At 36.5% G+C, this 26,060-nt stretch overlaps 4 protein-coding genes across 7 annotated transcripts; 1 reads left to right on the forward strand and 3 right to left on the reverse strand.

The window, feature by feature from the left end:
- Nucleotides 1–2,522: 2,522 nt before the first annotated feature.
- Nucleotides 2,523–6,611, reverse strand: LOC140787410 (bZIP transcription factor 12-like). The gene is made up of 4 exons (XM_073136309.1): nt 5,845–6,611; nt 5,667–5,738; nt 5,259–5,288; nt 2,523–2,932 (listed from the first exon to the last, which is right to left on the reverse strand). The coding sequence occupies exons 1-4, from the start codon at nt 6,409–6,411 to the stop codon at nt 2,852–2,854; spliced, it is 750 nt and encodes a 249-aa protein (XP_072992410.1). The 5' UTR covers nt 6,412–6,611; the 3' UTR covers nt 2,523–2,851.
- Nucleotides 6,612–7,093: 482 nt separating this feature from the next.
- LOC140785546 (large ribosomal subunit protein uL3) lies at nt 7,094–10,089 on the forward strand. Of its 2 annotated transcripts, none has more exons than XM_073133429.1 (6): nt 7,094–7,183; nt 7,589–7,699; nt 7,924–8,034; nt 8,289–8,593; nt 9,054–9,463; nt 9,663–10,089. In XM_073133429.1, exons 2-6 carry the CDS (start codon nt 7,615–7,617, stop codon nt 9,919–9,921), a joined length of 1,170 nt encoding a protein of 389 aa, XP_072989530.1. In that variant the 5' UTR covers nt 7,094–7,183; nt 7,589–7,614; the 3' UTR covers nt 9,922–10,089. The 2 variants fall into 2 exon arrangements, with proteins under 2 accessions (XP_072989530.1, XP_072989531.1); XM_073133430.1 differs by having other exon boundaries at nt 7,178–7,375.
- A 423-nt stretch (nt 10,090–10,512) lies between these two features.
- Nucleotides 10,513–18,800, reverse strand: LOC140785547 (uncharacterized). Of its 3 annotated transcripts, none has more exons than XM_073133434.1 (14): nt 18,013–18,800; nt 17,122–17,200; nt 16,972–17,028; nt 16,389–16,444; nt 15,224–15,440; nt 14,358–14,444; nt 14,212–14,286; nt 13,992–14,075; nt 11,871–11,935; nt 11,604–11,790; nt 11,429–11,517; nt 10,959–11,073; nt 10,833–10,866; nt 10,513–10,748 (listed from the first exon to the last, which is right to left on the reverse strand). In XM_073133434.1, exons 1-13 carry the CDS (start codon nt 18,687–18,689, stop codon nt 10,834–10,836), a joined length of 1,821 nt encoding a protein of 606 aa, XP_072989535.1. In that variant the 5' UTR covers nt 18,690–18,800; the 3' UTR covers nt 10,513–10,748; nt 10,833. The 3 variants fall into 3 exon arrangements, with proteins under 3 accessions (XP_072989535.1, XP_072989534.1, XP_072989532.1); XM_073133433.1 differs by having other exon boundaries at nt 10,513–10,752; XM_073133431.1 differs by having other exon boundaries at nt 10,513–10,866.
- Nucleotides 18,801–21,345: 2,545 nt separating this feature from the next.
- On the reverse strand, nt 21,346–23,874 carry LOC140786931 (uncharacterized). Its single transcript, XM_073135649.1, has 2 exons — nt 23,295–23,874; nt 21,346–22,217 (listed from the first exon to the last, which is right to left on the reverse strand). Exons 1-2 carry the CDS (start codon nt 23,671–23,673, stop codon nt 21,541–21,543), a joined length of 1,056 nt encoding a protein of 351 aa, XP_072991750.1. The 5' UTR covers nt 23,674–23,874; the 3' UTR covers nt 21,346–21,540.
- Nucleotides 23,875–26,060: the final 2,186 nt, after the last annotated feature.

Raw genomic sequence — 26,060 nt, forward strand, 5'->3', positions numbered from 1 at the left:
TCTATGTCTTTTACAAACCTTGTTAAGTTGTTAAGTACCTAATTATGAAGAATCATTTTCAAATCTCACCCCATAATTCTGTCGGACCTGCAAGAACATCATGATTCAATCTTAAGCAATTAAAAGTGGATTTATTATGATTAAGAAATTTTGATATATTGGGACGAGGTTAGGTTTTAGTACATTTGAGAAGAATCTGGGACTATTTGATGATAAAGGAAATGCAAGAGTGGTGATGTTATTTGTCTGAATCTTGCTCTCTTTCTTATGCAAATGTTATCTAAGGGTTCAAATTTGAACTTCAAAAGGCTGCTTTTCATGTGCCAATTGTCCCTTTTCTTAACCTGCAATTAAAGTATTGAGTCTTAAATTTTGTAGATAGTTGCTTTTCAGCATAGTAGCGTCTTAGAGTATAGAATACTTTGTGTATCTAAATTTTGTGAAAATCAGGAGTTTCTTTACATCAACTGTCATTTGTTAAAGGTGAAAAATAGTGGTAGGAGAGGTTGGAGAGGTATCATGAGCATCTTAATGAACAGATGAATTTGAAGGAGTTTCAAAAAGATTCTTGAGTTATTTGGAAGAATACATGAATTGAATATCTAGGAGCTCAACTCTGAAATGAAGTTGAATAAAGAAGGATAAAGAATTATGAAGGAATTATAGAACTGACTGAAAAATCTTCCAACAACTTGCAGTATTTTATTATTGAATTCAGGTATACAGGATTACCTTGATATCTGATGATCCTGACTAGGATACAAGTGATAATCAATTGGAATAGATTAACTTTCTTTAGGAAAAGCTTGATTCTTTTGATGCGGTATATCTATCAGAGCAGCTGAAACTTTCTTTTGAAGGTCGGAAGAGGACCTTCCGGTAGTAGGAATACTTCTAAACACTTTCTAGTGTAAATGATTTGCTCTTTGATAAAAGGATCAATGACAATGCAGAGTGCCTATTCGCATATCACTTGTTCTGTGCTTGCTAAGGGTTTGTTCCTTCCATTATAAATATATTGTGGCCTTGTTTGCCAATATGGTATGGTCTTTCAATTGTTGATGTCTGAAACATGTAATGTAGAATCGTTATAATTAATTCATTGTAGAAGAGGTAGTTAAGTGGCATCAAAGAGGATAATTATTATCATAAGTTGAAATGTCCTCCGTGTGTTTGAATTAGTTTATAGATGACACAGTGAAGTTACAACAGAGGATGTGGATAATTGGAGGTAAACAAGAACTGGACTGGAGTTTCAAGAGGTGACACTTTGCCTAGGGCTTGGCTTTATACACGAGTTGATACTTGATATCTACGAGTTATATAATCAACAGTAAATTTTCTGTACAAGTTGTGCTATATTTCTATATCTTCATTAATCTGATGTCATTGGATCTGCTATGCTGTCAATTGCATCTATTTGCATAAACAACAGAGAGAAACAAACTACCAAGTAGTGATGTATCTTCTTTTCTCATTTTAATATTGCTTTTCCTTTTCTATACATAATGGAGGAACTTCGAGATGCTTATTTGACAAGGTTATGAATATGTTTTTCTTGTGAACTTGCGCATATTTAATCTTGTGTTTGGAATCAAATGGGCAGGCTGGTCCTTATTTGTTTTTTTAATAATGGATCTTCTGGAATACGTAATTCTTTTACCGAAAAAATGCCCTTCCAGATAGGGTATTGATCTCAGCTCAGTAACTTTGTTTTCTAAGGGTGGATGATATGGTCCATGGTGCGACTTTAGTTGATGAATTCTCGAATGTATTTGGTTCTGGTTCTGCTCAGTATCATTTTGTGAAAGTTTTCTCCTATGCACAGAATCATTCAATTGTCAGTATTATGTGGCATCTTTGCCGAATTTTGTGTTTAGGTGCAAATCTTTAGTTCCTAGTTATTCTTGTGGTTGTTAACATGCGGAAGATTCCAAACTCTTTTCGTTTGTCTGTAATCATATAGTAGAATCTAACCTTCCAACATAATACGTTTTCCTTTTATCTATATATTGCTAATCCGAAACAATGAAAGTTGGCATGCTTGTAAGATCTTCTTAGAGCACGTTGATATGCAGATATTCATCGTTCTTTTATTTTCTGGGTACATATCAATGTGTAAATTATTAATAAGTAGCTGGCTCTTTGAACACGACTTAGCTGGCACCAGTTGGAGTGCACGCCTGCGTGCAACGGCTAGTTAACTTTGTGCGGATTCCTAGACTGAGAAGTGCACCTACTAAGGAATATATTCGTAGACGAGCCGTGTAATATTTTGCATCTAAGAAATAATAATAGACTACTTCGAAGCAGAAGCCTTTAACTCGGTATTTTGCTCAATGTTTTAAGATGGAACCTTCCATCCTTCCATTTTAATTTATAAATATGAACATATATGGGCATGACCTCAAAAGCTGACCGCATTAATGAGCATCAGACAACTAGTAGAACTTGCATTGGCAGAAATTTGCTCACCTACTAGTAGGATAGAGTTAACTGGAAGGCAAAGCAAAATCAGAGAGTGAACTGTTGGAAAAGTTATATGCTCGTTTTCATTGAAGTGTGTCTACGTTGAGCACGAAAGAACATAATGGTTCACTCTCTCAAGAAGACTGGTTATTAAAATAAAACTTTTACAAACCTTTTTGCTTGCTGATAGCAGCGAAGGATAAACAAAGAAAAATAGTCTTGACTTTGGTGCTACCTTAGATGTACTACCTACCAACATTTTTACACACTGATTTCCTCAAGCTGCAACGACGTGCTTCAAATTTGTCTTCCACTTGTAGAAATTCAGATAATTCTGAGTTGTCAGACAACCACCTCAAACTGAGCTTAGCACTTCGCTTCTCTACAATTCCATGGAAGAAGTCCTTCGGAGAGGCCGCCGTGGTTTTCTCCTCAAGGTGACTGGGACCACGTTTTCCATAAGCTGCAAAGACTTTTAGCGTTCAGTCAACAATAGATAAATTGTAATACAAATAAGCTATCTGTAATCTTATTTTACTGCCAGGCCAACATTCTACAGTTTTAGGGTATGCAGGACAGTATTTAGGTTGCTCCCAGTGAAGCAAAATTAAATAAGAAACTCTATAACATCGAAGTAATCCAACTAGCAATGATTAGATCACAGAAATACAGAAGTTAAAATGTATAACAAAGGAAAGAAACATTGTGCCAGGTGACAGAAAATAGATACTCTCACTAATTTATAAGCAAAATAGGGAATAATAATGAGAAATTCGGATGTTTGTGACTCTTAAACTGTAATGGAAGCATGAAGAGAAGATATCAGACAATTTCCAGACAGATACTTTGATGGAGATAGAACTAAATTGCAAAGTAATTTAGTTATTTTCTCTACCAGATTAAGTTAACTGTATTACATGGATCAGCTTACATTGGATCTATTTCAACACTTTTCTTGCAAAAAATTGAGTAATGTGCCTCTGAAACTTATTATGATCAACTGCACGGATAATCTTCTCTTAGGCTCCTACAAATAGTCTTTACCTCTAAAAAATTGATAACAGTCCACTTTTTCAAGTTTCATAGAAATATTTAATACCACAAAATTTTGACTCAATCACTCAAATATTTTTGAAATGCTACTTCTCAACAAGTTTCTCTACGTGCAAGGAATACATGCATAACATCTTGTTGAGTCCAATAGTAAGCCTAGCTACATCAAAATTTGCATTTAAATGGGGTATTGAAAGAAGACGAACTCTGGAAAAAAGTAATCCATGTTTCTTACCTATGCTACCTAGAAACTGGAAGATGCGGAAAAGTAGAAATCTGACCCATCAGAATTGATAATTCACAAAAGTAGGCATAACATGCTAGGAAAGTAAAATTAGTTGGGATCAAAACACCAAATTTAGAAGAAAAAATTTGTGCGCAGTCAGCATCATATAATTACATATCAATGACACTGAGGATGATATGAGAATTCCTGACTCCTGCAACCAAAGAATCGGGAGTACCTTACGAAATAAAGGTGTTGTATGAATTGAGTCAACCTCAGAAACTACTGTAAGAATTAGGAAGTGAAATAGAAATATCCACAAGTTTTTAAACTGGCACAAAGAGCTGGATACTTATGATATCAGCAAGGTATAGAACCTCACCTAAAGAATAAAGTAGAACATCCAGTAGGGACACCTCAACCAAAAGAAAGGAAAAGAAAATTGAGGTCGAGGTTCAAGTTATCATAAGATAGCAAACAAAGAGAAAGAGAAAGAAAAATTGTCCTAAAGGAGGAACACAAAAGGGAGGCATGCAGTCCTTGAAGCCATACCTCCAATTTACGTTGTTACAACTGCAAACTGGTTTTTCTTGCTACTTTAAATGTGTTGATCAGAAGGTTCCCTTTTCACTACTCTATTGGCACTAGGCAGTGAGACATTATCAAGTTGAAGGTTAAAAAATCAGTTAAGATGTATGAGTAAGCTTTGAAAATTGGGGATAACTTCAAGTCAAGTTGGCAGGCAGCACAGTTTTCCATGATGGTATTTAGGGTTTAGAAAGTGTGTGAAAAGAAAAGTAAATGCAAACCAAATCCTTTGTCCTGTAAATGCAATTTCAGGTCAAGGTCAAACCAGATGAACAATTTCCTAGAATGTATAATTTTTCTTTGTTCCTTTTTTTTTCTTTGAGCTCTTTGATCAACCTCTACAAATTGCTCTGTCAGATGTTAAGTAAAACGCCAAACCATATCAAAAGGAGATAGAATCACATTCATAACTGATCCATAATTCCATATTATTAAGTAAAAAAAACATTTCAGGGTGGTCCAACATATAATTGGATTTAAAAATTCTCAACCATAGCTTGGATTGCAGATGTTTTAACTTTCCAAGCCATTTCAAAAAGAGATAAAATCACATTCAGTAAGGAACAATGGGTCCAACATATAACTGGATTTGAAAATTCTCAACCATAGTTTGGATTGCAATTTGTTGTCTTGCTAAAGATATGCCAAAATCAAGGACAATACAGAGAAAAAGAAAGATGTTTAAAATCTACATTGTAGAACCATATGAGCCAGTATTAATTTGTGTTTATATCACAACCATGATGGCACTCATCTTGACAGTTGAATTTCTATAGAACTACAACCATATACATTGGCCTAAACTAGCGTGCTAGAATTAGTCAATTTTGTTGTCAAACTTTAGACTGTAGCAATGCCAGAAATTCTAATAGAATATTAACTGCTTATTGGTATTATAATACTGTAAATGACAAAAAAGAACCTGTTTAAGTCTCTTCCTTTTCTGCTCCTCCTGCAATCAAAAGCAATACATGGTTTAATAGATTAACAGCATAGAGTATCAAATTCTCAAATGAGCAAAAAGTTCTAGTTTTTAGTTTTCTAGCCTCATGCCAGATAAATTTGCAGTACTAAAGGCTTTGAATTAACCATTGAACATGTTTTATAAAACAAATGTTTACTTCATCAGAGATAATCTTTCCGCATTACAACCTCCGAGTAAAAAAGTCAAACAAACCCAACAGCGTTACACAATTCAGCACCTTTTGAAGTTATAGAGATGATTATTTACTCATCTTCATGCGATCCCACAAAACCACGTACCACAAAATTAATCCCATTGTATGACATGCATCTGTGATACTGCCCTAGAAAGAACAAATTCCTGTACCTGGTAGTTCAATAGCAGAGCATTCTCCTCCTCCAGTTGTGTCACCAGAGTTTCAAGCTCTGCAGTATAAGCCTGCATTCAGAACACAAATCTACACAAATTGATCACTTCCAATCCATCAAACACCTAATCTGCACTACGGCTAAGCTTGAATTTGTTTGAAGAAAAAGGAAAAGACCTGCTTCCTCTCCCTCGACCTCGCTGCCGACTCTCTGTTCTTGATCATCCTCTTCTGCCTCTGCAACGCTGCCCGATCTACCGGGTCAAGATCTGGCCTCTTCCTTCCCCTCCCTCCTCTCCCTACTCCGCCAGCAATCTCCACCCCATTGTCCAAACCCACAACCGGATTCCCCATCATCGAGCTGGACGGAACCCTAATGTCCTCCTCCCTCACCGCCCCCGTCCTCGCAAGGAAGTCCTCCAGCGTCATCTCCATATCTCCACCACCGCCACCGCCACCGCCACAGCCGCCGCCGCTCCGGCCAGCGGATATCTCCTTCCACACCTCCTCCGCCGTCTTCCCCTCCATGCCCTTCTCGCCTTCTCCGTCACCGCCGCCGGCCGCCGGCATATCGCCGTAGATCTCTCTCAGGATGTCCTCCATGTTGGTAGATCCGAGGTTCTTGGACTGGTCTGCTCCAATCGAGGAGTGGAGATCGCCCATCGGGAGGGAGTAGACCGAGGACTGCCGCCCGAGATCGGAGCCCGCCTGAGACGACGAAGCCATCACCCTCGACGACGCCATAAGCAGATTTCTAGGTCTAGGGTTAAGCTTTCGATTTGGTAACCGGATCCATCATCGCTGCCATCGCTTTCGATCCTCTTCTTTTCTCCTGTCTCTCGTTCCAGAGCTCTCTCGTTTCGCCGAGCTTTCCTTTATAACCAGAGACCGGAATGAAATATACGGAGATCTGGAGGGCCCATCACAAAAGGCTACGGGTTATTAATCCAAGGAAGAAGGTACTGAAGTAGAATATATTATGGTCGGAGGGGGTAATATGCAAAAAATGAGATTGAATTGAATAATAAGGGCAGAAGTTCATGGGCAAGTGGCGTCGACGGAACGGAAAAGTCTGACCCGGTTTTTGGGTTCAATTCGGCTAGTGAAATTGAAATTAAAAAATTAAAAAATTAAAATTTTAAAAAGGTGCGCTTATGGACCGGGTCCACCTCGTTATAAAAATAAAAAATAAAAAATAAAAAATTTAAGCTCGGGTATGGATAAGGTTCTGCCCAGTTTTGTTTTAGACTAGTTTTAAACCGAGTCTGAGTCAGATCCATGTCCATATTATTAGGTAGGCCAATTATAAATTGCTAATATATAGGCTATGGGGCTAAGCCTAAATTGATTTAAAATTTTATTAAAAAAATAAAATAAATATTTTTAGAGGGTAATTTACCCAAGTAATTAACCAAGTAATAGGAGGGTATTACGGTCATTTGACGTATCGTTTTTGCTCTCGCTCTTCTTATAAATCGTTGCTAGGGTTTTGAGAGGACGTCGCCGTCTCGCCGAGGTATGCTCTATTAGCATCTCCGAGCTACTCGTTTTCTTGTTTACTTTTGGTTGTTAAATCGTTGTAGTTTGGTATCAAATCGATCCGTGTGGTTTTCTTTTATTTGAGGCTTGTTATTGTTGCGAGATTTTCATCGGTAATAATTTGTAATCTTAATCTACTTTCGTTGGAGTTTTTCTTCTCGTTCTTACGGTAAGAATTAACCCATGTTTAGCTAAGTTATCTACATTTGCTTTTGTTTTTCCCTATAAGTAGTATTTGAACGGATCTAGAATATATGTAATGGTCTGCGTTCATTCTTTTTCTCCTGATCTGAATGGCTGAAGTAGATTCGTTTTCTATTTTAGAAGATCTTTAGATGGTTACTATCTTGTTACGGTGTTGACCTGATTAAATTTCTTCCAGGAAGAAGTGAGGTAAGGTAAGGAAAGATGTCTCACCGGAAGTTTGAGCACCCTCGGCATGGGTCCCTTGGGTTTCTTCCGAGGAAGAGGGCCTCCCGCCACCGTGGGAAAGGTTAAGACGGATACTGCTATCTATTTTTTCACCACCATTTGATGTTTCCTTACTTTACAATTGACTCAATGGAGTTATTTAGCCTTTTGTTTGGCTTAAACTATTGGCTGACTTAAAGGAAAACAATGAGTCCAGAAGTACTAGAATGGCTTCACTGACAGAAGATTTTGAAAGAAAGCCAGACTTCTTGTATCCTGATTTATTTATGATTTTCCTCAATGCAGTGAAGTCCTTTCCCAGGGATGATCCAACTAAACCCTGCAAGCTAACGGCTTTCCTTGGGTATAAGGCTGGAATGACTCACATTGTTCGTGATGTTGAGAAGCCTGGATCAAGTAAGTAATGCCTTCGTTTGTGCATAATTTGATGAAACATGTAATTTTTTCTCATAATCATGTATCATCTGATGTATTATTTGGTATGAAAGCTTTAGAAGCATTTCTTTTCATCCAGTACTTAATGTTATTCTTATGATTCATGCAGTCTATATTACTACATTGGTAGTGTTTAGATTGGCTTTTCTCTTATTATATATTATTCTTGCTTACCTCCAAATTTTTCTCAAGTTATTCTTTCTTGTGAAATGCAGAACTTCACAAAAAGGAGACTTGCGAGGCCGTAACTGTTATCGAAACTCCTCCTATGGTTGTTGTTGGGGTTGTAGCTTATGTGAAGACACCACGAGGTCTTCGCTCCCTTAATACTGTATGGGCCCAGCATCTGAGTGAAGAATTGAGGAGAAGGTTCTACAAGAACTGGTACAAAAGCAAGAAGAAGGCTTTTAACAAGTACTCTAAGAAATATGAGACTGAGGAAGGAAAGAAAGATATTCAGGCACAGCTTGAGAAGATGAAGAAGTATGCATCTGTTGTCCGTGTACTGGCTCACACTCAGGTACTATATCACTGAAAATAGGTCTAAACATCAATTGTAAATTGATTTTTTAATAGTATATGTAAGTTCAATATTTCACAGTATAGATAATATTTAGTGTTTATGTATGCATAAGCAAATCTTGACTTCATATCTTGATTTGAATATAACTGATGTTATACACCAGTGGACAAAATTTTATTGAATAACTAAATGCCGTATATACATAACTATAATATTTTTGTGGATCTATTTAGCTGGTTGATGAGCCTCTAATCATTATGACTATGTTAATGAGATGGTGACTGCTTCTAGGCCATATCGTGTATTCTGTCTGTCAAAGTTCTGGTAGTTGTCCTGACTGCTTTTATCGTTGTGATAAAAGTTGTCCTGAGTGAAATGCATCTGATTATTTTCTGATTTGAAACCTAAAGTTACATTCATAGCTTAAGATATATTTTCTTTCTTTCTTATGCTTCAGATAAGAAAGATGAAGGGACTGAAACAAAAGAAAGCTCATCTGATGGAGATCCAGGTGAATGGAGGAACTATTGCTCAGAAGGTGGATTATGCTTACAGCTTCTTCGAGAAGCAAATCCCAATTGATGCTGTGTTCCAGAAAGATGAGATGATTGATATCATTGGTGTTACAAAAGGAAAGGGGTATGAAGGTGTCGTGACTCGTTGGGGAGTTACCCGCCTTCCAAGGAAGACCCACAGGGGTCTTCGTAAGGTTGCTTGTATTGGTGCATGGCATCCCGCTAGAGTTTCCTTCACTGTTGCTCGAGCTGGACAGAATGGTTACCACCATCGTACTGAATTGAACAAGAAGATCTATAAACTAGGCAAAACTGGAGATGAGTCACACACTGCTCTAACGGAGTTTGACAGGTCAGTCTTCCTTATTTACCGCCTTCTATTGCCGTCTGCCCCCATATCTCATTATTCCTCTTGCTTATCAGTGAATGTTCCTTGGAGATCGCTGTAGTCAATATGTTTGCTGATTACAATTTGGTTATTTTATGAATCTTTCTTTCTTAAATTCCTAAGTATGCGACTTAGTTTCTATCTTGGTTCAACTTGTTAACAGGACCGAGAAAGATGTTACACCAATGGGTGGTTTCCCTCACTACGGTATTGTGAAGGATGACTATCTCATGGTGAAGGGTTGCTGTGTTGGGCCGAAGAAGAGGGTTGTTACACTTCGCCAGTCCCTCCTGAAGCAGACTTCTCGTTTAGCCCTTGAGGAGATCAAGCTCAAGTTCATCGATACATCTTCCAAGTTTGGACACGGACGGTTCCAGACTACTGAGGAGAAGCAGAAGTTCTATGGCAGGCTGAAGGCGTGAGCTATGCCAAACCTAAGATGCAGCCTGATATTTAGTCGATGATTTTGTTTCTTCGACGAGTTCTCTATCTTGTTAAAGCTGAGTTGCTAATTAGCCAATTTTATTGTTCAACATTTGTTCAACTTTGAATTTGACGAGACTGAGTATAATTTAGTAGTTGGACCAAAATTTTGTTTTGCTTAGTATTTTATCTAAGCGAATGGTTTGAAATTTCACGATTTTTATCGTGCTGGTATTCCCAAAGAAATTTAAATGTACTACGATTCATTACGATAGTCGATAGAATTCATGTGTCCGACGACTACTATATAATCTTATCGAAACTCTGTAATAGTTACTGTAGGCCTGTTAATTTTGTTCCTCGTATAAGCCTACCTACCGTTTGATCCGAGGCACATCAGAATTTAGTTTTTAAGCAGTTAAAGGAAGTGGTCAGTTGTCAAGTACTGTAAACCAGAGAGCCAACATATCTACGCATGCATTTGATGAAATGCACGATTTTAATCGATGGATTCATGCCAAATACACCATTCTCAAAGCCCAATAGAATAGTACTTGGCCACATATTGTATGGATCTTTTCAGGTTTAAATTTCAAGTTTAATTGGGACATCATTAAATTTCTGCTCCTTAAAAAATAAAAATACACCATCCTTTCCAATCAGCGAAAATGAAAATTGCCTAGCTCTAGTAAGAGCTTAAATGGGGTATCAGATACATCATGACATAAGCCCCCAAGAAAGACTTTTGGAGTACGGAAGAGATGAGAAGAGAAGAGCTGCCGAAGACTACAGGAACAAATATTATCCAGACCAGCCATCTAAAGTTCTACCTAGCAGTACAAAAGAAAAAAGTTCACCAGGATAATACATATTCAAAAGATATTCCAAACACCTCATGAAGTCAAGATACCTTATCTAAATTTGGCTTCGTATTCATGGGGCCGCTGCAAGTAAGAGATGCAAATTAGAGATAGTTTGTCACATGTGATCCGAAGTTCTACAAATTTAGCATAATATTATTTAAGCTGCAACATACCATAAATGTCGCAGATATTGACCTTCCTGCGAACCATCTTCCATGCATCGCACGCTGACAACTAGCAGCTGCAGCCACAGTGTCAAAACGAAGATACACATGGCCAGTACTGCCCCTGTAAAGGACAACTGTGTGTAAGCTAGACTCAAAGGTACAAACTACATGTGCAGATCATCTTACATGAGTTTATATTCTCAAAATGCTAAAGAATTCTCAGCCCCTATCTAGCAGTCTAATATTGCTAGTTACACAAATAAGGAATAGAAAGAAAAACATTTGAATTTACTCCCGCAATAAAAAAAATGAAGAAATGCAGCTTCACATTGCACAAGCACAAGTACATAATATATTGATGATGCAGGTACTGATATAGATTGGAGATCAGGATCATATTCACAGTAACTGTTTCATGTTAGTGAGATCAGGATCACGTTAGCATTTTACTAACAAGAAAGAGCAGAAAAACTTACTTGTCCACATGTATATGTTTAACATGTCCAAATTTGGAGCATTCTTCTTGGACATCATCTTTTATTTCCAAATCATAATCAGGTTCCATCTGTAGTACAAGTTCATTAATTCACAGCACAGAAAAATAATTGAGGAAAGGAGAAGATATTATATGTAGAGGGAGAGAATGACAACCTCATCATTTGGATTGAACATATTCGTCAACAATAAGCATTCGCTAGGCTCCCCATTAAGCTCAACAGAGGAAGCACGCTGTGCAGCAAGGACTGCAGGAACCAGAGCCTGCCCATTAATCGGCAAGCTGAGGGCCTGACTGGGAGCTGCTCCATTAAGCATCGGAGCTCCAAGTGACCCAGCAATGCTAAAAAACATAGCAAGCTTCAGCTTATTTACAATATAAAAGATGAAGAGATAACAAAGAAAATCAGCAAGAGTAAGAACCTTGACGCAGTTCCTGTGCGATCCAATTTCTGCATGAGGATAGCTCTGGAATGAGCATTTAAAGACTGCACAGCAAAAACAACACATAGTAAGTATATAGATACAGAAACCTATCTGATATAACTAATAGCATAGAAACATCATATGAAAAAAAAACATTGAAATTTCCACACAGAAAAGACCTCTGGCTGTAGGATCCATACAATCATGCAGTCGAAGTTTGTCAGTACACTGAAATTCACACAAGCCTACTTCATTCCACAACCATCAATTACAGCCTAAAAATATGCAGCACGGCACTCTAATTGGTTTCCGAACGGACAAGCTAGGAAAGCCTTAGAGCTACTTAAGCTTTTATATGGTGTCCCTCAAATTCTCCACTCATCAATATCATAGCCCAAAGTTCCATTCATCATACATAGTTTTGCTCTGTTCTTTAGTTACCAGACTCAAATTTCAGATCCCACCTTCCAATACTTCCTTAGAAGTTAGAACCAAGTTCCTCCTTTCACATATCATCCTAAACTAGGTCTCCATCACTTTCCTTTGCCTTCAGGATTTTAGTTCCAAACTAAGATGCACATGGAACTTGAAAAGATGGTGAGGTAACAGGAAAAAGACAAAATATTAACAATGCAATTTTGGGACACTTTTTGCTGTCCATAATTGATTCACTATAAAGTAATGTCTATCTATCTCATGTAGTTCCACAATATTTCTCTAATGTCAGCAAGCTGTTGGTAGTTCAAGGAATATCAAGAGCACATGATCTAGTTATCTACAATTATTTATTTTGTGTCTTTTCTCATAATAAAACATTAAAACAAGTGTCTACATCTAATTCTAACCTACACAAAGTTCTAAGTCAGAATTTAATTGTCATACTTTTACAAACCAATATTAGCATTCACAACCAAATGCATCCTTTTCACCTAAATGTCATGATTGGCATAAGATGTCAAGTACTATTACTTGATGTAAATCACTAACAAAGTTTCAATTGTCTCTCAAATATGACTCACTCTCCCATTTTTTTTATACCTTCAACATTATCAATATTAACCTGCTTTCTTACATCGATATATAGAATAAACTTTTCTGTCTAAAGACGACCTATTATGAATAATTTTCTAAGAGGGTAACCCAAAATTGACCTAAAAATTTAGTTCCAACCTTACACTTGTCCATCCTTTTCTAATTATCCACATTTTTTTCCCAATCAGAAAAGGAAGAACTAGAAAATTCCCTAGTCATTGTTGAAAAGGTTCCTCATCTAGACTACTCTTTCCGTAAATTCTAAAAGTAACATGTCCATTTTTATTTTACATCACTCATTAAGTGCATTTGGCTCAACATTGCCTATAGGTTCTTTGTTGTATATCTTAAGAAAGGTATAATTGAGCATTTACATTAATCAATGTACTCCAATCTATATAGGAACTAAAATATGATCAGATCGTACGTTCTCCAACGGCCCAGCATCACATTGTTTTCTGGAAAACCTATCATTGAGATGATCACACCTTGATTAATTCACCTGATCATCTTAGGCTTCTAATAGAATTCCAAATTCCAAAAGTTAATTTTCCTTTCTTGCTACTCAAAGACCATCCTTGTGTCAACAGAAACCTTTCATACCTCACCCTCCATCAATTCTAAGTGATCATATAAGTTATTACCTTCAGGACCTTTACAAACTAAACAAACTACCCTAGCAACTTATATAATAGCATATTTCTCACTACTTCACTTTCTTTTCCTCCCACTCCTACAAGAACTACCGGCACAAGTTTAAAACTCAGGTTTAACCTAGACTTACCTTCAATATCCTATAAGAATATGAGCCAAACAAAAGCTTTAAGAAAAAATGAGCTTCAATTTCCTATGTTCAAATATTCTAGAGGATTAGAATAGATGAGCTAACGACACACCAATACCTTGATGAGTATATTTGACCTATATAACTGCTTGCTAACTTCTGCCCATAAAGTGAATTTTTTGAATTCATTTTGATTTGGTCAAAGGTTTGCTTAACAAAGAGAGTGTCTAATGAGTTAATTCTCAATACAAGATGAAAATGCATCAGTCCCAAATGCAAAATTAAGCAAGTTGTGGACTCACCAAACCACCACCATCCTCATCATCTAAATCAGCAGCATTTGCCCCAGCATCCTTAACCCCCACATGATCTGTTACTGCTGAAACCTGTTAAAAGCATTTTAACAACAGGAGTGACAAATGAGACCAAAATGACAAGAAAATAATGACCTTGTCAACAATAAGATAATGGATTGGAATTCCATATTACTCCCATGGCCAATTCAATTACTTGAAGGTATACCTTAATAATCCGGCCAGCAATGTCCAGCTTTCCATTTAGACTTTGAGCAGCCTTTGCATGTTCAAGCTGAGCAAACTGAGAGGCAGAAAAGCATGTAAGCAAATGACTAGAGAAACAATATGTCAGAGATATAGCAAACTACGGACCTGGACAAATGCATAGCCTCTGCAGTGCCCTGTGTCAATATCCAATGGTAATTGCACAAGCTCGACCGGCCCAAATGGTTCAAAGATCTACGAAATTGCATATATATTTTGCAAAATATAAGGCATGAGATCTCGCAAAGAAATAAGAATACAGAATTCCAACTGCATTCGAGAAAGAGGAAGTAAAAGATAGTAGACAAATAGTCATCACTAAAATTCAGTCCAACATTCTCTTGAGAGAAAAAGAAAGGGTGACCTTCATTTCCATTACAACCGAATTAACCAAATCCTGAAATCTATGACTAATACAAGTCATATATAAGGCACAAGAGGCTTTAGTTCACACAAGCCTCGCTATGCAATTAAGTGTCCAGTGTGACCTCACGCATGAGACTAAAGGCTCTTCTGAAGAAACTGCCTAAAGGTACAAGCTATTTTTGACTACATATTGTAACTTCTAGGAACTACCGAACAATTCTGCAATATTACACAAGCTGTAAATCTGGGAGGAAGCTTCCTTAAAAGGAAAAGCAAACTTAAATCACAAAAATGTAAATATGCACACCCAAATAAAGCTGCAGTTTGATGCATATTATACACCAAATGATGTCAATGCCTTGTACAAAAGGTTTATGTTACTTATGATCATAATACTGGTTTAAGTTCTTTAAACTGAGCAAATTCAAGAAACTTAGAAATCCACATATCTAGGATATTCACGATAATTTATAAAATAGCCTGATCCAAATAAAAATACTATAGTATGTACATACATATATATATATATATCTAGAATGGTATCGAATAAGCTCGGCAAAAAAAGCAACTAGCCTAATTAGGAAACTGAAGAGTATAATTCCATTCACCTGGCGTATTTGATCTTCCGTCATGTTGAAATGTAGGTTTCCAACATAAAGTTTTCTTTCAGCAGCTGACCCTGCAATAGCAGCTGCAGCTGAAGCAGCATGAGCTAGATTCTTCTCTGCTTCAGATGGTTTGACCATTACAGGTTGACCAAGAAGAAGCTGACCGGACAAAGCAATCGCTTGCGGAACTGCCATCACATCATAAAACTCGATATAACTGTACAAACAAGATAAACAAATAGTAAGTTGTAATTAGCGATCAAAATTTTAAAAGACTGGATGGGAGATGAGCGAACAAGGGATCATGAAGCACCTAGGCACTAGGTAGGTGTCAAGAATTTAAGATGGTTAGGAAATAAACAAATAAAGAAATAACAGTTAGAGAAGAAGTTAAAATTAATAAATACAATCTAAACAATATGATAAGGCATTCTCGTTAAGAACTATAGTAAGCTATTTGAAAATTAGAATTCACTAATTCATCAACATGTACACTAACTTTGAATCCAAGTCAATCTACATATTAAAATATGATAGAAGATGCTATAACGGTCACTTAGGCAGGACCTAAGTGGAGCTTAGTCGTATTCTATCTAAGGCATGAGCCTAGGCGTTAGACAGATGTTTTTTAAAATAATGCTAGCAATTGCCATTCTTTCTGAAAAAAGGAATAAAAAAGAAAGAAATACATGGGTCAAGCATTTTCTACCCATTCAACATAAATATGAAATATCGAGGATCAGAACTCTATAATGATGATGGTCCATTCAACACGAATAAGAAATATCAAGGAACAGATCAGAAGTCAGAACTCTCTAATGATGACGGCTAGACAAATTACCAAGTTATCAGGTTATTAAAAGAAAGCCAGGCATAAAAACAATTTCAACTAAGTGGACCATTATACCTGAACTCATAAAGAATATATTAGTACTCATGCCAATGTGTTCCCCGAGAGAACAAATACATTAAAGGATTCTTGTTACAAGAATTCAGACTTAAGAAGACAAAAAGTTTGTACCAACCAGTTGATGGAAGTTGGTGGGATCACTACTAAGCGAATGCCTCTTTCGATAATGGATTAGTAAATATAGACAAAGATAAATAAAGAGATACTCCAGAAACAATTTAACAGGAATTAAATTCCAAAACTTCTATAACATACCCAACTCCTTTTGACTTTCTCGAGTTCCGGTCCATGATCAAGCGAACATCCCTCACCTGTAAACTAGAAACATATGTTATAACACATTCCTTTGAGTAAACTATCTGCTTAAAAGATTAACTTACAATACCAACTCATCCATTTTCTACTTCACACCACTGAGGGAAGCAGTCAACATTTTTTTCATTACCACACTCACCAAACAAAAAGTATGTTGAGCCACAAAAAAGTCAATATAATACGCCTCATTGAAGGCACGAGACCATATACTGCAATAAGAAGCAAATACATCTCAATGATGTGCATTATGACTGTTCGGAATGGTGAATAGTGAATTTCATGTGTCAAATTCCAGGTGCAACGCTGGTTGAAGTAATTAACGGTGCAAAAGCAGTGTGCAAATCATAGTAATACATAAAGTACTATACCTGTGTTGCATAAAACATGGAAATACCAGAACACTTTTTTTCTGGTTGGTGTATGCATATCAAAACATGCAGTTAAACCTAAGAAATTGCAGAACACTTATTAAATCTACTGTTTCCTCAATAGCAATTAAAAACAAGGAGTTAACAGCACGGACCTTCCCGGCCCGTGAAAAAAATTCATAAACATCTCTCTCGGTCGCCTTTAAAGGCATCTGAAAAGTCAAAAATCAATAAAAGCATATTTAAATATAGTATGTTATCATTTTCAAATGTAGGAGAAGATAGCTAATGATAACTGCAAGAACCTGAAAAGCAAAAACAGTTCTTTGATCCCTTTCTGGATCAGCTTCAGGCTCTGCTATTTCCTTTTTCTCCTTGTACCTCCTACACAAGAGAAAAGACAGAAATGCTATTGAAATCACAGAACAAAACGCCAAGCAGCAATATAATGTTTCTACTGCTTGCACGCAAAATTTGTATATACCAGTTCAAAAGATAAGTATCTAAATTTCAAAATTTTAAATAACTCAGAAGGGGAAAGAGCAATAGGTAGACAAAATCAGACTATAAGGTTTTTTAGGTAAACAAATGAAGAATTAACAGCGAGTGTACCGCGAGCCCTTATTCTGAATAAAAGGATTCTACGTTATTGTAATAACCGAAGTTTGAGAAATCTAGATAAAGCCTGAAAGAAATGCACAAAACAATTGTTTGGCTGCACTTTTGGTTATGAAAGGCACTTGAGATGTTACAAGGGGTCAAAGGTTTAAGTGGCCGTAGCAAGTGAAGTTTCAAATTTTGATGTTACATAGGAAACCTGAAATTCTAGATGAAATTTAAGTTCGACAAGGTTGTAACAACTAATCCTCAAGCCTTCAAGATTCTAAGTACTATGGGCAGTAGACAGACAAAGAATGACCATCAAGGCGGCTAAAAAATCAATAACCAAAGAAAATAATGTATAAAATATAAGTACATTAATGAATTGTATTTTTTTAATAAGAACAGAACATGCTGTTAGAATCCAGCAATTTTGGAAATCTGATACTAATCCTCTATCCTACTAATGTCCTAGCATAAAACTAAAATTCCTTTACGAGAAACAAAAATAGGTTCCTATGGCACAATCAAAAGCAGATGCAAAAGATGGGATAATGGAAATAAATAAAATCTACAACGATAAAAATAAAACATACCTGCTTTCCCTCTCCCTGACCTCTCTCTCGAGCTCCCGTTCCCTAATTGCTCTTTCCCTACTCCTAGCCCTCTCCATCTCTCTCTCCGACTCCCTTCTTGACCTACTGCTGCTTCTTCTCTCCCTCTCCCTCTCCCTCTCCTTGTCCCTCTCCCTCTCCTTCTCCTTATCCTTCTCCCTCTCCCTCTCCTTGTCCTTTTCCCTCTCTCCATCTCTCTCCTTAGGGTTTCGGTCACGGCTCCGGCGCTCCCTCTCGTCGTCCCTGCTGCTCCTCTCCTTCTCCTTGTCCCTTTCTCTCTCTCCATCCCTCTCCTTAGGATTTCGATCATGGCTCCGGCGCTCCCTCTCGTCGTCCCTGCTGCTCCTCTCCTTCTCCTTGTCCCTTTCTCTCTCTCCATCCTTTCGATCATGGCTCCGGCGCTCCCTCTCGTCGTCCCTGCTGCTCCGGCGGTGCTGATCCTTCTCCCTACGAGAAGACCTATCCCGATCCTCGCGTTCGCCTTTCCTCGACCGCCCGTTCTGCTCCTCCTCCCTTGGCCTCCTCCCAGCCTCGGACTCGTCGTTCTTGCGATCTCCATGGCGCGATCTGGACGAATCCTTCTCTTTATCCTTGGACTTGCGGATCTCGGGCTCCTCCTCCACCGCTTTCTCGAGGTACTCGTATTCGTCGAAGTCCATTGAGGAAATATTTCAGTAGCTCTCTCCCCTCTTCGCTCCTCTCCCCAAGCCCGGGAAACCCTAGAAGAGGCAACACACCAAGGAATAGAAACGGCAATTGACAAAAAAAACCCTCTCAATAGGATTAGAAGGGATTATTCATATACATGGCTGACTGGCACTTTTGCATTTAGACTCTTCTAGATGTCTTATTTATGTTCGCAACCTTATCGTTTTGTTTTTTTACATACCACCTACGCATAAATATATATAGTATTAACTAGCACTCGTTAAATTGATTTAAATTTTAATTCTCGACCTCCTATTCTTGATGAGTAAATTCAAACTTACGGTAAATCAAACTTGAATCCAGGTTGAATTGATCTATCTTATTTACTGTGTTTAATTTGTGCATAAAAAATATTTATATATTTTTAATATATTTTGTAAATAAATAATCAGATATATATACTTAGTCGGATTATCAGTTAAATTTAAAGCTTGGTTGTAAACGCTGCTGCTGCTTATTAATTTGAGGCAAAAATGAAAACTTCACAGTAACATTATCTTCGAAGACCTTAAAAAGTTTGGACTCGCTTTCTTGTACTTAATAATTATTATTTCGAGAACCTATTTATCGGCTTACTAAAACCCAACCCTCCAACATCCTCTTCCGATGGGAACCGTCCTTAATTCTATTGCCCACTTTATAAGACTTGGAGAACTTAGAGGAGGATGTTTTGTGATCCGATAGACTAACGGTGCTCCTTAACTTGGACTATCACTTAGCTCTCTAAGTTGAAGCTGTGGTCCTCCCTCCATGAAGCTTTACTTTGTTTTGTTTACAAAAAAGCTTCACTCTCTCCTGCTGGTTAACATGCTCAGTGAAACCAACCAAACCCCATGCTATTGATATTATTATTGATGGTATTGTCACTTCACTTTCAAGCATACAAAATTGTACAATTATTCATACATTTAGAGAAGCTAATTGAGTTACATATTAGCTGGCTAATTGTGGTAGAAAAGATATGGATACACTGGATTTTTACTTGTGGTGGGTAATTTATAATTATTTTCCTTTTTTTTTTAAGAAAACATAGCATGATAAAATTATACATGTTTTCTATGCAGTATATTTCTATTAACAAAATTAATAAATAACCCTCCTCCATATCTAATTTCCACTTTCCTTCTTTCTTCCAGCAAAAACTCCAGTTGATTTGCTTTTCTATATCCTAATGCTTTCATCTCGATTGATGAAAGGCTCAATTTTGTGACTGCAACAGTAGTTTTAGTCCAAAATACTTATGATCAGTTAAATGAGATTAGCAAAATTAATATTTTTCTTATAACAAGTTATAATTATCTTACTTCTTTCATTATGTTCCACACTTTCTTTACGAGAGCATTAGTTTTTTAATCTTAAAATGACTTTAATAAGAATACTTATTTATAGTTTAGTAGTCAAACACAAATTATATATAAACTTATTTATAGTAACTATTATAATTTTATTCGCATTTTATAACTAAAAAATAAAGAGGGTTTCTTCTGTGCAATCGAATTAATTCTTTATCAATCAATTTGATGAAGATCTAACGGTTAAGATCTTTAAGAGTATAATAGGAATGAAAGATGTTACCGGTTCAGCATGTAATTTTTTTAAAATATATAATCTTGCACATTATTTTTCAACAATTATATTATGTTAATATTTTATTAAGTAAAAGACATATATATCATTAACTGAGAGTAATGTATATATATCAAAATAAGTGTATTGATGACTTTTATAATTAACTTGATGAAAATTTAATTACATTTTATCTTTTTTATTATTTTTTATTATTTACATATATCTTCCATTAATTTAAGATTGATTTAAATTAAATTTTAATAGATAGAGATAGAGAATTATATTTAAATTAAAGTTTATCTTCAAATAATCAAATTTAAATTATTTAATATTAAATAATATCTCTTATAATTAAGGTATAATTATATTTAAGAGAGAAATCTTAATTGAAGAAAAAAAAAACTTGTAGAATGCTTCTTTCATACTTATCAATCACTTTGATGAAAATCTAATGATTTAGATCTTCAAAGGTATAACAAGAAAATTAGAAAGTTAAACACACGTAATTAATCTTCTTAACTAATATACTCTTTTTCTTACATAATATGGTTTTGGAACCGGTACCGGAAAACTGGTACCAGGTATGAAAACTAGCTATTATAGCCGTTGAATTAAGATTATAATTTTTAAAGGTGCATTGAAGTATTTGCCAAAAATGTCAAAAATAAAATATGAGTAAAATTTTAGAGGTACCTAATTTGCATTTAAGATAAGCATTGAAAAATGAGATATCTATATATATAATTATTTATTATTTATATTAATCCAGACTTATCGAGTCGAGCTATCTTATGCCCAATTTATTCATTTCAAATACTTAGCATCTTCTTATGTTAAATAAAAATCATGGCCATGCTCATAACTTAATTTATGCGATCCAGCTGCACATAATTGTAAAGAATAACTCTGGTCATAGATAAGGATGAGAAATGTACGTGTGGTCCATATCTGAAAATTATTCGGATAAGGATAAAAGAACAAGCATTAATTACTTTTGGATTTCATCATCTCTATCTATCCAGTTATCCACTGGTGTGCTTTAAAACACCGATTACTTCGTTCTTGAGATTTTATTCGGGAATAATTTAGCCACACAAAACAATATCCTCTGTCCCCTGTTTCCAAAAATTAAAATGACAAATATAAAACAAGAATAAAGAATTGGTATATAGTGTATCAAAGAAAAGAAAAGAGAGCGAGAGAGAGAACAAAGATTTTAAACATAGCTCTCTGTCATTTAAACCCAGAAGAAGACGGTGGAAACTGGCTCGAGTCAGTCCACGGCGAACTGTAGAACTGGGTGTAAGAAGAAGACGAAGCAGAGGAAGCAGAGCCTAATGAATTGCTGGTAGAAGCAGCAGCCATGGTGGTAGTATTGGTATCAAAGTTGGAATACATCAACTGATCCAAGAGGCTCGTAGGAGGAAGCGTCTGGTACTGCCCGTCGCCTTGAAGAATCCTTGAGTACTCCAAGTAAACCCTACTCGTACTAGCATCGAAATTTGGATCACCTCCCAGTATTGCTTGGGAATTTATAGTACTAGACTGCACCAATTGAGTAGCTCCAGGAGCCGCAGGGGAAGGTAAAGCATGGACGTCTTCGGGGAAGTTGAGCTTAGCCCGGCTGCCGCGGAAGCGGAGCGCCGCCTCGTCGTAAGCGCGGGCGGCGGCCTCGGCGGTCTCGAAGGTGCCGAGCCAGACGCGGGCCGCTTTGTGGGGATCTCGGATCTCCGCTGCCCATTTTCCCCACGGACGTTGGCGCACGCCGCGGTATCTCCGGCGTGCGACGGTGTATTCGGCTTCTCTGTTGGCAGAGGTGGAGGAAGGAGAGGAGGAGAGCTCTTCCATGGCTGTTGAGGGATGTTGGAATAAGGTTGGAGGCACTTGGCTCTGTAAGCTCTGTTCTACTCCTGTAGAATATTATGATAGCAAATAATTTGAGGTTAGAAGAGACCATATATATATATATAGAGAGAGAGAGAGAGAGAGAGAGAGAGAGAGAGATATGTGATAATGGCAAAATGCAATGCATGAGGTAACATGAGCCATGCATGTGCATGCACATGGAATTAGGCATTCGTCGTTTTGTGAGCATGCGGTGGATATCGATGGGTAAAGTCTAAGCTCATCCCAAGATAAAGAAATGCATGCATCTTGCATTTTGTCTCAGTTAATATAGTCTCTGTTTTTCTTCATGTCAGCTTGAGAATATGACTTCACCTTTGGCATGGCATGCCATGCCATGGCATGATGTAAGACAAAGGTAGAACAATTGAACAAATCAAGGGGCTGCCTTTTGTTGGAAGTCGTCCATTAGACGAATATTACAATGAGATCAAGAACTACATTAATGATGTTAATTGTTCCTCAACAAAAGAAGTAGAACAACTCTGAGCTAATTAATGAAGTATTGTCCAAGTAAAGCCTCAAGAATATGGTATTATTTAGACTATACAGTTAAAAGCTGATAAATTATCAATGACCGTCAAATATATACGGTCAACCTAAGTATTAAGAAAAATAAAAAATTTAAGTTTGATTTGTTACTTTACCGATTGCTCTAAAATTTTTTAAACAGTTAGAGAATGATAAATTTATATTTAGTTTTTTAAAGAGCTAAAAGAAGTGAATTTGATTTAAATTGATGAATGTTTTATATTTTAAATGACAGATTAATTGGAAGGATACGAATTCAGGATATCTATTATAATACCATATTAACTCATAAGTACTTGTGGCAGTTGTTAGAGAAAGATAAGTTTTATATTTAATATTCTAATGAGATCAAAGTTAAACTAGTTAATCTTGTATAATTTGAACAATTCTAGCAAAATGAAAGGTTCAGAAATAGTGAAAAACGTAGGACTTGGGCAGCAAAGAAGATGAAATGATGCTTACAGTTGATTCTAAACCGTATGTAAACTACGATACTAATCACTGCATGCAATAATAAGAGAGTAGATTAGAAAAGAAAAGGAAAGAAATACCTGCGAAGTTTGAGATTGGCTGATCCCCATAGCTTCCATGAGCATAACCTTGGTAGTATCTACTCCTCACCATTTCCGGTGTCGTCTCTTCCCTCCTCCTCTTCTGTCCGGCGACGCCGCCGCCGCCGTCACCCCAAGAATGGAAGAAGGTCGAAGGAGACACGTAAGAAGGCGAGGCCAAACTATACAGAGAACCAACAGAGGCGGAAATAATCGTCGTCGATGCCTCGTTCGCTCGTGGATAATCCGATAACGCCGTCCCAGAGGCCATTTCCGATGAAACCATCGCTTCCTCCTCCTCCTCCTCCTCCTCCTCCTCCTCCTCTTCTTCTCTTCCTCCTCCTCCTCCTACTTCTTCATCCTTTGTCCGCATCGCCATGGCGCCGTCGCCGGCTAGGTCTTCTCGGTTCGCCACCGTGAAGCTACCACGTCAATGCTCCTGAGCTGGAATTGTTTCTCGTCCAAGCAAAGCTTTGAAATTAACCCTATATTTTATGTAAGACTTAAGAAAGCGGCATGGTTAATATTATAAGGCGAGAGCGGTGTACAGAGGAAGCTGCACGCCTTTCACACTTATCATGTATCGCACTGTTGACCGGGAGATCGATAAATTGAAGGGTTGGATATAACTCCGAATAAGATGATCACAGGTCGGATAAGGGCGAGAGAGAGAGAGAGAGAGAGAGAGAGGAGAATTTGGATTTGGATTGAGTTTTACCGACTTAGATTACAGTAGGGCGGCCCACAGTCTGGGCCTTACTATTTATGGCATGATTCATGGAACCTTTCGGTCAACCAAACCAATAAGATATCAAGACAACCCCCGAACTGCCCCCCCTTCCCCCACTGGTTCAGCATGGTTGAAACTGTTTTGACTTCACGTTATTTTCATTTGTAGTGAATAGGGAGGGTTCTTTCTTTTATATATACATATACACCCTGCAAAAAACCTATAATTTACTTATACGGCCCTATAAAAATTAATATTTATATGTACACCACTTAAAACCTACATTATTTGTTTTTTTTCCAAGTCACATATCAATAGTCTAATACTTAAAATGAATTTTTTTTAAAAAAAATCTATTTACATCTAAAAACCAATTATTTTAAATTATATTTATTTTAAGAGGCATATATAAGTAAATATTAATAAGATTTGGGAGTAGAATAAAGTAACATATGAATATGATGCAACATTTGGGTGATTTTGCGGCTTTTATTTGGGGACTTTATGTACTAACACGCTTATATTTAATGGCAGCTCTACTTCTAGAAGAAGTCACACGAATTTTATCTTTTTCTCTCGTCGTCGTATGAGTCACGTGGATGCTAGAAGAAGTGGGTCAATTCCGGGCGGCGGTGACCAGAACTACTCTCCGAATTATTCCGACCACCCAGCTGAACCCCTGATCACCATTGTACGAAATCGTATTTGTTCCTCTCTGAGCTCAACCTTTCTCATTACTCTTTTCTTTTTTTATTTTAAAAAAATAATAGACGGAAATAAGGAATCGTCGAGGATTTCAGGTTTTCTCAATCGAGATAAGGTCAGAGTCAAAATTCTTTGCTCGAGGAAGAGGATGTTGATTTGCTGTCAAACATTGCCCGTTCCTCGATGCAAAGCATTCATTACTTGCGCCGAATGGGCAGAAGGAGAATTAGAATAAATTTATTCTAGTATTGTAATTAAATAACATCTTTACTTTATTGTAGTATAATTTTTAGTATTTATTCTCATTTTATTTAATATAATTTTTAAAAAATATTTTAATAATAATTTATGATTTAATTACATATCATCTCAGCTATAGTTGAGATTCTCTCTCTTCACTATCTCTTCTCTTGCATCTCACTTACAGTTAAATTTATTAGTATCTTTAAATGGATTAATTATATTATTTTTTATTGTCTCAATTTCGACTTCAACTCACCTCCACCAGAAAAGAATTGAACACTGTACGCCCTTGAATTAATGTAATTGTATCAATAAACTAACTCTCTAATTCTGTAACTAATTTAGATAAACACTATCCTTATTTTATTGTCCTCTCTTATATTAGAAATCGATTTTGAAAGAATTAAAGAACATCGATGTAAATTTTAATATTTGAGACCACTAAATAAAAATATGATAGGGTATTTTTGTTGGTCTATTAAAATTGTCAAAATTTGTTTATGAACTAATTAATAAAAGAGACTCAGTAATATATGGTGTTTAAACTTTTTGACCAATTTATTTTTCTTCTTGGGAGTGGAGCTCTGAGCCCAGGTGGGCGTGTGACGTTCTTTTTGATGGGCGAGAAGAATACAAAGAATGGAGAAGAAACTCACAGGTAAAAGAGAGGCTGCCAATATGGAAGGCAGGCATCTAAAGAACTAGGTAGTTCCAAACATGATAAAATAAAATACGAATCTTCTGAAAATAAAAGTAATTAAATCAAAGATGAATTATTAAACATAATGATGATGTATGGATGTATGGATGATGATGATTGCTTGACCAACCAAGCAAGTTTCATAACTAAATCTCTATTAATGTGAACAAAGTGCAACACATGACGATGAAACTTCGAAATAAAAAGAAAGGAAATTTATCAAAAATATTTCAGTCTTTTTTATTTTTTATTATCATCTATACTCTTACTTTAAATGGCTCAAATCATCCTGACCTAATTTTATCATAACAGTAGTTAAAGATTAAAATACCTTTCATTTGACATTAAATCAAGTTTTTAATATTTTCTACAGTAATATAGAAAACTT

This window comes from Typha latifolia, chromosome 4, assembly GCF_019914945.1.
Source record: "Typha latifolia isolate L0001 chromosome 4, TyphaL0001v2, whole genome shotgun sequence".
NCBI lineage: Eukaryota > Viridiplantae > Streptophyta > Magnoliopsida > Poales > Typhaceae > Typha > Typha latifolia.

Bases quoted from the DNA above. Each gene is read 5' to 3' on its own strand.
- LOC140787410 (XM_073136309.1), bottom strand. From the start codon at position 6,411: ATGGCGTCGTCGAGGGTGATGGCTTCGTCGTCTCAGGCGGGCTCCGAT. The intron at 5,739-5,844 runs GTCTTTTCCTTT...TTCTGAATGCAG, and splicing joins GGTCGAGGGAGAGGAAGCAG to GCTTATACTGCAGAGCTTGA. The intron at 5,289-5,666 runs GTACAGGAATTT...TTTTGATTGCAG, and splicing joins CTCTGCTATTGAACTACCAG to GAGGAGCAGAAAAGGAAGAG.
- LOC140785546 (XM_073133429.1), top strand. From the start codon at position 7,615: ATGTCTCACCGGAAGTTTGAGCACCCTCGGCATGGGTCCCTTGGGTTT. The intron at 8,035-8,288 runs GTAAGTAATGCC...TGTGAAATGCAG, and splicing joins TGTTGAGAAGCCTGGATCAA to AACTTCACAAAAAGGAGACT. The intron at 8,594-9,053 runs GTACTATATCAC...CTTATGCTTCAG, and splicing joins GTGTACTGGCTCACACTCAG to ATAAGAAAGATGAAGGGACT.
- LOC140785547 (XM_073133434.1), bottom strand. From the start codon at position 18,689: ATGGACTTCGACGAATACGAGTACCTCGAGAAAGCGGTGGAGGAGGAG. The intron at 17,029-17,121 runs GTTCTTGCAGTT...TTGACTTTTCAG, and splicing joins GAACTGTTTTTGCTTTTCAG to ATGCCTTTAAAGGCGACCGA. The intron at 10,867-10,958 runs GTATGTTGCAGC...TCTTACTTGCAG, and splicing joins CAATATCTGCGACATTTATG to CGGCCCCATGAATACGAAGC.
- LOC140786931 (XM_073135649.1), bottom strand. From the start codon at position 23,673: ATGGCGATGCGGACAAAGGATGAAGAAGTAGGAGGAGGAGGAGGAAGA. The intron at 22,218-23,294 runs GTATTTCTTTCC...AATATTCTACAG, and splicing joins GCCAATCTCAAACTTCGCAG to GAGTAGAACAGAGCTTACAG.